This window comes from Melanotaenia boesemani, chromosome 8, assembly GCF_017639745.1.
Source record: "Melanotaenia boesemani isolate fMelBoe1 chromosome 8, fMelBoe1.pri, whole genome shotgun sequence".
NCBI classification, from domain to species: domain Eukaryota; kingdom Metazoa; phylum Chordata; class Actinopteri; order Atheriniformes; family Melanotaeniidae; genus Melanotaenia; species Melanotaenia boesemani.
In genome coordinates, this window is record NC_055689.1 from 6687968 (window position 1) to 6700137 (window position 12170).

The 12170-nt window shown below is 39.5% G+C and overlaps 1 protein-coding gene across 2 annotated transcripts in view; it reads left to right on the forward strand.

Moving 5' to 3' along the window:
- Positions 1-12170, forward strand: part of LOC121644538 (low-density lipoprotein receptor-related protein 8-like) — a 134438-nt gene that overhangs the window by 74475 nt on the left and 47793 nt on the right. For both annotated transcript variants that reach the window (XM_041992559.1, XM_041992560.1), the window contains exons 5-6: positions 564-953; positions 3754-3876. In XM_041992559.1, the coding sequence (XP_041848493.1) occupies positions 564-953; positions 3754-3876 (513 nt within the window). The remainder of the gene's footprint in view (positions 1-563; positions 954-3753; positions 3877-12170) is intronic.

The following is a 12170-nucleotide window of genomic DNA, read 5'->3' on the forward strand; positions in this document are numbered from 1 at the left end:
TAAAGTCTTTTCCTGAATACCAATATTAATTTTAACATTCAAGCATAAACTACAGTGAAATCATCCGAATTAATATTTAAATTATTCCTGTCATTTAAGTGAGTTTGCAGCATCACCTCAAAGCCCAAAGACAAAAGGTGAAGCCACGGATAAGATGATAAAATCTCAGGATTAGAAAGAGAGAGATGTTCTTCAAACAGTGCCATGATAGAGATTCACAAAAGGAAAAGGATTGGTTGATGCAAGGAGTTCTCCATTATCTTTTGCTCCACAGGAGAAGAAGCCTCTCCCCATCTTTTTGTGATTACTGCCATCCTACAGATTATTTTTAGTCTTTGTCCTGTTACAGCCTATTTTAGAAGCTCTATTTCATACTCTGTTTGAATCTAATTTAAACCAGTAATTCTCTGGTGGAAGTAAAATACTGATGTGCAGCTTTTCTGTTCTAAAGTCATTGCAGTTCGTTTCATTGCAGCTAGAGATAGCAGTAGAGATAATAATACATGGTTGGAGCATAATGATAGATATTTGCCTGAGTTTTGTTCTCTCTACCGCTCTTCTAGATGCCAAAGCCTGCCCGAGTGGAGAGTTCATGTGTGCCAACCGCAAATGCTTGGCCACAGTCTATGTGTGCGATGGCGACGATGACTGTGGAGATGGCAGCGATGAGCTCAAGTGTACGTCACCTCTGACCTGTGGGCCCAACCATTTCCGCTGCAACACCTCAGAGTGTGTGCCTCTCATGTGGAGCTGCGACGGAGACCCCGACTGCTCCGATAGTTCGGATGAAGGTCCGGAGCGCTGCGGCGGAGACGGAGCGCCGTACCTGACTAACCGCAGGGCCAACTGCACTGAAGGAGAGTTTCGCTGTGCCAATGGAGAGTGTATTCGGCTGACCTGGAAATGTGACGGAGATCCGGACTGCAAAGACAAGTCTGATGAGTCCGATTGTCGTGAGTATCTCTTTTTGTTTCCTCTTTATATACGTTTTCTCTACATTTATACTTGGAGCTTATGTACCATATGTTCTCTGTTGCTCAAATTGTCCTTAAATTCGGTGTGTTAACCGAAAGGTGTGATTATTTGTAGAATTATGATCCATAAATTATAATCATATTTACTTGAGACCATAAAGCTAATTCAGCTATGTCTTTTTTTAAGCACCAGAAGCCAGTGTGCATACACAGACTCTTTTCTGTGCTAGTGACATTTAACTAAATTTAGGAAATAAGGTTCAGGAGTAAATACTACAGAAAAATGTCATGAAATGACAAAGTGAATATAAATGTTCAAAACACTTATTGATCCCCTTATTCCTTTATTATATATATATATATATATATATATATATATATATACTACTCACAAAAAGTTAGAGATATTCAACTTTCAGGAGTAATTTTCAGAAAATGTAAAGAAAATCACTGATATCATGAATCTAGGATGTTTAAGGAGAATCATGTGATGGTAATTCATCTCTAACAATCTATTACAAGGTATGTTTACCTTAATGTGTCAGTAACTTGTCATGTGTTAGGTGTCGTTTTAAGCTGGATTTATACTCGCACGTCGTCTGCGTACGGTAGGGTACGTGTTGTGTTGCAGTTTCTCTTCCCCTGTAACCACACAAATTCAACAACAAGCTTCAGAAATCCGCAAGCATGTAATCACAAATCGACCAATCACAAGGGAGTACTTCCGCGTAACCACGCTGCAAGCAGAGGTGCATGTTGGGTGTGGAAGAGGTGCTCATCGACCCTCTGTGGAGCTTACGGCTGAGAAATCGTAACCGATCTTGAGCAGATGCCACACAAGTATCCACCTTACATCTGATAGTTCCCCAATATGAACTGAATGACGAAGAACACTGTTTACATCCAAGTTATTGTGGAACCAGAACATTTATATCCTGTCCAGGTTCACAATCCAGCCACAAAATGTTGTTTAATCAGAGAGTCTATATGGAAAATCAACAATGAGTAATCCATGATAACAACATTATACAAAAAAATCACTACTAATATGTTGCTAGGAGACTTCTATTTTGACCTGGAGGTTATGATGCAGTTACTTCCTGTCAAATGTCCGACCAATCACAGACCTTAAATTGATTGTAATCTCCAATCAGGAGCAGCCAAAGATTAGCAAGTGAGCAGAAAGTTCAATGTCTTTCTGGAAGAACTGGCCCTCTATGGCTGGAATAAAGTGAGAGACGTCTTTTATTGCCAAGTTTTGTGAAGATAGTAGGTAAATAGTACTCATCACTGTAAATACCAGCTGGAAGAAATTATGTAAATAGTGTCTGTTGTGTAATTGTTTCAGTGCAAGTGTTTTTTCTAATGAAAGCCAAGAGAATGACATGCAGATGAGAAAAGACTTGGTCACTTTTGATCTGTGTGTTATTTCTACAAAGTTCTGTTAGTAATAAATTCTGTTTTGCTGTTTTGGTTGGCACTTATGGCGACAACTGAGGTGTCCTGAAAAATGTTTCTGTGTTGACTGAGATTAAAATGGCTGAGCTTCTACATGCATTTTTACAAAAAAAAAAAACAAACAAACAAAAAAAAAAAACAGGTGGACCAGAAATAGCAAAAAGTGGCTCAAGTGTTAAAGCAGCACATTGTAGAATATTTTTAGTATTGTTATATGATTTTTTCTTTTTAAAGCTCATTTTAAAGACTAACTTCCTCTTCTGATGTCTTTGTCATTCAGCACATTCCCACTCTGCTTGAATTAGTGGTAGGTTTTTTCTCTAGAGATGTTGGGTGGAAAAATGTGTTTCTGTTGATAAACACTGTGGTGAAGATGAGGCTTTGTGATAAAACAGGTTTTCCTATTAGCTGGTCATGGATGGGAGAGCCCTGAAGCTGTTGTCACTAAGCCAGAGTGTGAAGCCGAATAGTCTCCACTATTCATTATCAAGATGTGCACCACACACATCAAACACACCTGTCATGATGGGGGCTGTTGTGTAAGCAGCATTTTAGAAAGATTGATGCTTTCTTAGCCAACTGGATCCCTGCATTAAGAAGCGACTTGTTTATGCTTCAGCATCCCTGTCTCTGGTATATTCCCACAGGAAAACTAATGTGACTCATCGACATGTTTCAGACACTTACTCGTCTGCCTTCATGAATATATAACGTGTCTGTGTGCAGCAGCAGATATTGACAGATCTTGAGACTGATCTCTAAGATACACAGAAACCTGCATAGAGAGGATGATCCTGCTGTATTGCTATGTGCATGTTTTTGTACACACGGGTGTCCAGCTGCTTCCTCTCCATTATGCTCCCTCTGCTGTGTTCATCTTTGTGATAACACTAAATCACATCTCCCTGGGTCATATATTGGTTTTTAGTGGGGTTTAGAGGGGAGATACATGAGCAGAGAGGCACTGTTGATGAGATGCTTCTCTGTGCTTGGGATATTAATGAAATTTGGCCTCACCCAGCTTCCTTCTTTGTTTTCCTATATTGAAAATCATTCATCACACACCCTCTGGCTGATGCTGTTCCGTCCAAGGCAGACGGTGACGTAACACAGATGAAGCGTACTGTAATTATTGATTAATGTTGTTGGTTTTCATGCATGTTCCTACAAAGTGCAGTTTCTGCTTTTTGTCTTGAGAAGAAAAAGGTGTGACTGTTGAGTTAACATAGAGCGTACCATAAGACAGTCAGGGCTCTTTGTTCATTCTGCAGCTATTAAAGGAGATTTAAAAGCGGGTTTCTCTTGTCTGTACTTCTTCCAGCTCTGCTGACTTGTCGTCCTGATGAGTTCCAGTGTGGTGATGGTTCATGCATCCATGGCACCAAGCAGTGTAACAAGGTCCACGACTGTCCTGACCACAGCGACGAATCCGGCTGCGTTAATGGTGGGTTCCTCTTCTCTGCAAGCCTGGCTGTCAGAATATGTCCTCTTCTCTGTCTGGTCATCCTTTCTATGTGTGCTTCATTCTCTGCCTTTTGAACATCTTCATGAAAAATACTATGCAGCACTAAGTGTGTTTTTAATAATCAGTAAGAACTGTTTGTCAGTGAGTCTGACTAAGCACACTGATGCAATGCTGTGGCATAGGATCAGCGAAGGCTAAACAAGAGCATCTTTTTAATGTCTAAGTTTGCATAACACCAGGTGATAAGGGTCTGTCATTACTATTAGTCTGTAAATGTTTTTCAGCTTGTTATTCAAGCACAAGCCCGGCATTAGATGGTGCAAAAATAGGTAAAAAATCGTTCGAACATTTGATTCATTAAACACTGAAATCCATCACGCAGACTAGAAGATTTCAGTCCCATCAGATCATTATGCTGCAAGTTTATCTTGTAATCTGGAGTTGTTAGTGTGCTCATACTGACTAGAGATTTCTGGGAAGTGGTCACACACACACCATATGCTTTTTCACTAGACTTAACCCCAACTCATCCGACGGATCTTCATTAAGCAGCTCCAGCTGCTCATTGTTAACACCAGAATTCAAGCAACTTTAGTTCAATCTGTTTTGATCACCTGGTTGCACACATGCAGCTAACATGCATGGTAGATGTGTGCACACATACTTATCATGGCGCTTTATTCCAAGGTTATGTAAGCATTTAATCTGTGGCGTCAAATTTATATAAAGTCTATGAATTAATGTTTATAGCCCACAGAGTGCAAAAGATTTGTTGTCTTAGTATAAGTGGGAAATCTATAATTAAGTAACAAAATATCTGCTATTGCAGTAAGATAATTGCGCTGGGTAAGATTTCCTGAAATAACAAAACATTTATGCACTTAAGACAAGTGAGAAATATCCTAATGCAAAGAGTCTCTCAGACCACTACCACTCCTCCACTCAGGACTGGTCTGAGTGGCAACAACTTTTATATGAACTGCTTCTCCAAATACCAACAATTGCTTCAATTTAATTGGTGCTAAAATTGGATGTGAAAGAAACGATGTGTCTCAGTGATGAGTAAGAAATAAGACAAATACTCCCAAAATATTGCTGTTAATCTTACACATGTTGCTTTTGCCGAGTATATCACTTTCAAAACAAGATCAAAAATGCATTTTTGTTTGGATAAGATTAAGACATTCTGTAGTTGACAAATACATGAAGTACCATATGCCAGTGGTCCCCTCCCCCACTTCAGTCTACAAAACAAGCTGTGACCCCCTCCTCACTGTAGAGACAAGCACCCTGAAAGAATAAACTCCAGAACTTGTTTGCCGCCTCTTTCCAGAACAATGAAGTCTCACTTTCATAGAAAAAATAAAAACAAATATTGAATTAGCAGCCTTTGATGTGCCACTGTTCTCCACCAGCCTGCATGTGAGCTGCAAATGAAAAATATGTGTTGTGTGTTATTATTAATGAGATAGATACACAACAGTTGAAAAGTAGCTCCAGTAACGAACACAGATATGTTAAATACCTTACGCTGTTTTTCCATTGCATATTACCATGCGGTACAGCCCGTTATGACTTCTCCTCCTTTGTTTTCTATTACCTACATTAACATCTCACTGTGGGTGGAGGCAGGTGTGCTGCAGCACAGACAAGGCGCACAACTTCACTGTCTGTGTGTTTATTTCATTACACTGCTTCAGCAGATGCTTTTATCCAAAGTGACTTACAGTGAGGGGGACATAGTGGTAATTGCACTGAATGAGTTTCTAAAAGGCTTTTAGTTCAGAGGACTTTAAATATCTGCTACCTCTTATCATAACAACTGAGCGCTGCAGAACTCGGCTCCAACCTTACATTTCATTCATTTTCCTCCCAGTCTGTGATCCATTCACACAAATATCCAGAATTTATGTTGTAAATTTTCAGGTGTTCAGCTGTGAAGTGGTTTAAACCCACAGGGGATGACTCTGTGACCACTCAGTGCTCTGCTGTGTTTAAACATCACCGCTTTAACTAGTACAGAAAAAGTAGTTGTTCCTTAACAAAAAAACAGAAGAATAAAAACTGAGTAATACTCTACCTTACCAGACCATGTGGTGGAAAAGCACCATTATAATAACTTTATATTACCCCCAAGCACCCGCGCCTCCATCCTGCAACATATTAGCCACATTTACATGCAGCAGATTATAATTCCAATCAGACCTGTACTGTTATTCCCATCATGACGTGTGTTTATGTGCATTGCATGTTTGAACAGAATAATGTTTTGACATGCGCAGAATTGTACCTGTGACTGACTTACCGGAAACAGCAGGGGCCTGTTTCACAAAAGTAGAATCAAGTTATCCAGGATAAGAGAAGATAGCGGGGCTTGACCAAGCCTTGTCAGAGCATCCTGGCTTAACTGGTTTCACAAGCGTCAAACCAGGCTGAGAAGGAGCGACTAAAGGCTGGTACACATATAAGGATTTTCTACATCTAAAGAGACTTGAAGTGAGTCGTTTCAACGTACAATGTAGTTTAAGTTTAACAAACTGTATAATTAATGCATTTTTGCCCCTAAAAAAGAAAAAAACATAAGTGAACGTTTCTTCTTTCAGGCAAAGTTTAAAGTAGAAGGTAAAATCAATAGGTATAATCAAATGACAACAATCACAGTTAAATTACATAACTAAAAGGTAAATTGTGAACCTAATTATTTAATTTAAACATTACATAATGAAGAGCAACAAACATCAGACTGGGTGAAAATATGTATTAACTCCTTTTAAAACAGTACAAAAAGTAATTTCTGTCAAGAGTTACTCCTGACTGGGAGTGGTCGCAACTCTAGCATTAACTAAGCCAGGCTGTTAGACGGTCTGGAGCAGGCTAGCAGTAGCAGCACTGAATAAATCGTCATGGAAACTGATGGATAACCGCTTTTGTAAACTATATCAAGGAAAAGTTCAGCCAGAATAACCAGGAAGTCCAAGCTTAATCCCTTGTCTGAGTTTTGTGAAGCAGCCCTCAGTAGAAGAAAAACTGTGATTTCTGGTGTAAACAAACGGCTCTGTGTTTGTAATTATTCTTGTTTTGCCAATTAATGTTTCTACCCCCTTTAAAATCTAAAGCAGTATATTTCAAACACCAGTTACTTCGGTTTTGATCTCGCCTGTTTGTTACTACACACAGCTCTTTTTTTTCCAAATGAACTTTGCTGAGTAAGGAGAACAAAAGAAGCCGTACAACTGATGTAACAGGCATGTGCAGCAAGGATAATTTCTACCCACATTCAGAATTTGTGTTATCATGCACGCCGATCGGAACAGCTAAACCCTGATCATCTTGAACGTGATCAGATCAGAATCTTTTGATTGGTTTGTTTACATGAAGCCTTTTTATTCCAGTCTGCCTTTTAATCTGAATAACATGGCTGTTTACAACAAAACAGCTTTGGGATCCACATCACAAGAGTGGGTGATGGTCAGAAATCCATCTGGAGTGGGATTAAGAAAGTATTCCCCTTTTGACTGCCATAGAATATATAGAATATCCACCAGGTTGGATGTGCAGTGTGAGAGCAGAACATCTCTGAATATCTCAGCTTCACACACCATCAAACTCAGATTTGCCTCAGACTTCTCCACAACATCCAACTTTATCTGCATAGTTTGATCTGCAGTAGAAAGGATCAACTTTTTATCCTCTCTTTGAAAAGTTCATTATTTTAGTAATTATTGTTAATCTCAAAAGAAAAATCACTCAAAGCAGTTATTCTTCCTCTTCACCATGAAGTCTGTTTATGCTTGTTAGTGAATGATATCCCTTCTTCAGCAAAGGAATAAAATCAGTAAATGGTCTTAAAGAGTCAAACTCTGCTTGCAAAACAGATCAATAAAAAAAGAAAGCAACAGATGTAAATGGCAGTTTCTTTTCCAGGTTGCTCAGCAAAGCCTGCCATTACTGTGGCATAAGATGGTAGAATTGGTTTTACTACTTCAAAAAGTTTTTTTCCTAATCAGAAAACTGAAGAGCAACAGGTAAAGATCAGATGTTGGTTTCCACTGCAGCAAAATTCAGTCAGCACAGTTGGACTGTGGTCTGACTTTGTCTTGTCTTGTAGATGTTAGCTACCTTACTGAGGAATTGCTAGCCAACCGTCTGCAACCTCGTTTCTTTTTCCTTTTGGTATCTAAGACTCATAAATTGTCGAAAAAGATGCTAATAAATTTGCTGTCTGGTTTTATTAACAACTGCAGTTTGTGTTAAGACTAAGGACAAATGATTTGATGTGATACAGCCAAACGGTGTACAGAATCACTCACACTTAATGCCAGTTTAACACGAACCACAACACTTTAAGTAACTGCAGCTCAGAATCTGATTATTTTAAATGAATATGACCTAAACTGATGACTTATTTAGGAAAAATTTGACGCAATAATAAGGGACAGTGAAAAAGATTCCTGTAATGATATCTGGGGTTCTGTTGCAGGGATCCTGCTCGGTGGTTTCTTCTTCTTCTTTTAAGTTCGATGTATAATTTAACAGCACAGTGCAAAATTGTTTAGCTGGGAATGAATCCCCAGCAGAATGAAAATGGACTAAAACTGAAGTTTTATATGGTTTGGGTTTTTTATGTAGCCTGACATGCTCGTCTGAGAGGAAAGGAGGATTTTTACATTTGCTCTGACTTTTGTTTCACTGCTGTTATGAAATCAAGATATTTCATGTTTGTCTTGTCTGCTTTATTTTATGTATTTATATACATCCTCATCCTTGCTTTAGGTGTAAAACACATTGAGAAATTTGCATGTAGGCATTTTAGGGCTGGGTGTTAGGTTTATTTGTATTGCAGCAATTTACAGTAAAGTCATCTTAAGAAACTTTACAGACAATCCGTTTAAGCCAATTTACTGTGATCTAATTAAAACAATTCCACATTAGTGGAAAACAACTGTGATCATACAAGATCATTTATTAAAAATAACAGCCTATCTTAGGATAAACCAAGAGATTGTATCAAATCTTGTCTTCTATTCAGTCCTCCATCCTGAGCTGCATGGGACGGTGGGGAACAGTAGAGAGGAAAAAAACTACCTTACTAACTGGAAGAAAAATCTCCAGCAGAACCGTCCTCAGGGGGGACGGCCATCTGCCTCAACCGGTTGGGGTGGAGAGGATCGGAAAGAGGGATTAACAGCCACTGCAAAGTTTAGCCAGGAAGACCTGTTGAGAGAGAAGTGAAGAAATACAAGTTAATTATGCCACTACTGTCATAAATTTATACATGGAAAATAAAAAGGAGAGAGACAAAAATGACTTTATTTATCAAAAACGAAGGTTTTAAGCCAAATCTTGAAGGGAGAGAAAGTGTTTGCTCCCTGAACCATAAACTGGGAGCTGGTTCCATAAGAGAGGGGCCCGATAGCCAAAGGCTCTGCCTCCTTTTTGACTCTTAGGAAACCTAGGAACTGTAATGTTCAGATCCTAAGCATTACATAGGCATGCCCTGGACTACATGCTGCAAAGTAGGCAGTGTCATATGTCCCTTGTATGCAAGTCTCTTGACTGGTCGAGATGTGAACTTGGGAATGTTTTTGTGTAAGGAAAGCTGACACAGATGGTCAGTGGGATTTCTACTATTGGCCTCAAGTCCTGTTTCCACTGATGGGTGCAGGACAGGTCAGCACGCATTTTTTGTGTTTCCACACGCAAAAACTGGGAAGAGTCTCCTAATATTTGATCCGACCCATCCTACTTTGTGGGAATCCTTCTGCTGAGCTACAAATCTAACTAACCCAACCCACTAGGGGTGGAGTTTGACACCTGACCTGGTTGTTTAGAACAACATATTTTCTTTTCTTTGATTAAATCTCTGTTTCTAATGGCATTATGAAGCACCGCCAAGAAGAAAGAACACAAACTGTTGGATGACTGCCATTCTCCTATGTTTCAGAGTCGTCTTTTGGTTATACTTTAATGGCGTCATGCTATATGCTATTACGTAGCTGAGGCATCTATCGCTATCCAGCTAATAGTCCTCACAGATTCTGCATATCTGTTTTAGGTGCCACTTTTTGTATTAAACATTTTCATAATTCATCAAGTTGATGGCGGAGCTCTTTTTACCTCCCAACCATCTTTTCCACATCACCTGCCTCAAGAAATATACATCAGGACTACAAGTAGAATAGAATAGAAATACTTTATTAATCCCTTTGGAGAGTCCTCAGGGAAATTTGGGTACCAGCAGCAATACAACACCAACAGTAAAGCAGGATAAGCACAAGATATAATATATACAGGTATAAAGTAAAATAGAGGCAATAAGGTGCAAGAAAAGTATAAATGGAAAGCAATAAATAACAATAAGATAAGTTAAATAAAACAAGATAAACAAGCACTGCACACAGTAGAGGTGGTACAGATTCCCAGTTCACTATTGCACGTATAAGTTATTGCAACTGTACAGTTTGATGGCTCAGGGGACAAAGGAGTCTCTGAGCCGGTTGGTCCTACTCTTGGGGAGGAGCAGCCTGTTACTGGTCAGGCTTCTCTGTGCACTGATGACAGTGTGCAGAGGGTGACTGGCATCATTCACAATAGCCAGTAGTGTTTTTTTTAGTGTTCTCCTCTCTGCCACTGTCACCAGGGAGTCCAGCTTCATGCCAACCACAGAGCCTGCCCGCCTGATGAGTTTTTCCAGCCTGTTAGCACACCTTTTTGTCATGTTACACCCCAGCAGACAACAGCATAAAAAAGCGTACTAGCTACCACAGACTGATAGAACATCCACAGGAGTTTCCTGCAGATGTTAAAAGATCCCAGTCTTCGCAGGAATTACAGACGACTTTGGCCCTTCTTGTACAGGTGATCTGTACAGCATGTCCACTCCAGCTTGTTATCCAGCCACAACCCGAGGTACCTGTAGTTGTCTACAATCTCCACCTTGTCGTCCCTGATGGTCACTGGACGTTGTTGTGGGCTGGACTTCCTGAAGTCAATAACCAGCTCCTTAGTCTTTGAGGTGTTAAGCTGGAGATGGTTCATCTGACTCCAGGTGACAAAGTCACTGACCAGATTCCTGTACTCATCCTCTCCATTATCCCTGATACACCCCACGATGGCTGTGTCATCTGCAAACTTCTGGATGTGACACAGCTCTGAGTTGTAACAGAAGTCTGAGGTGTAGAGTGTGAAGAGGAGGGGGGCCAGCACCATCCCCTGGGGTGCTCCTGTGCTGCTAATAACAGTGTCAGATGTGGTGTCCTTTAGCCTGATGTGCTGCGGTCTCTCTGTGAGGTAGTTACCAATCCAGGACACCAAGCAGAGGTCCACCTGCATCTCCCTCAGTTTGTCCAGAAGCATCAGGGGCTGGATTGTGTTGAAGGCACTTGAAAAATCCAAGAAGAGTAAAGTAAAAAGTAAACCTGCAGTCTGAGAGCAAAGTCCTCTGTTAATAATGAAATACAGAACTATGAAATATTTTATATACAATGGAGCTTAGCTGTAGAAAGCTTTATATGTGAAGAGAATTTTCAGTTCCATTCTGGATTAAACAGAATGCCAATGAAAAGAAACTAAAACGGGAGAAATATGATTTTTCATGGCATTTCTTACCAGAACCCTCACTGCAGCTTTTTAGGAAGCAAAACTACTGTTTCCTAATATAAATGAATTAGATCTCCTCTGTACTATAAGTTACCTGTTCTCTGCCTGTTTATAGCAGTGTCATTTTCCAGAAGTGACAGAACATGAATATTAACCCTTATGCAACCGTTGTATTATATAACCAAACACTACAATACAATTCTTGACCAAATGAGTGATTTGTACACATAGGATGAATTCAGAAAGTAATTGCAGTCATTACACATGTGTATGATACAGTATAGTCATAAAATACCCAATAAAAATACACTATATTGTCATAAAATAATTATATGTCTAGGCCCGAACTGTGCGTATGAGTGTTCACTTCAGTCTCTTCAACTCCTGTGTGTTTTAGTTTAATGATAATTAGACTTTTGTTTTTGAAGGGTCCTTAGTTTTCTTTTTATGGCCCACACTTATATGTGTATTTGTGCATAAAGGAATGTGTGTAGTATATGTGGGTATGTATGTATATACATGAACACATACAGTAGGTAGGTATGTATGTTACATCCTACATTTTAGACATGGACTGTCTGACATTGGTGAGAAACAACACTTTGTTTCAGCTTGTGTGTTCTCGCTGATGTCTTGCATGAGAACAAAAAAGTACCTTAAATCTTGTATCTATG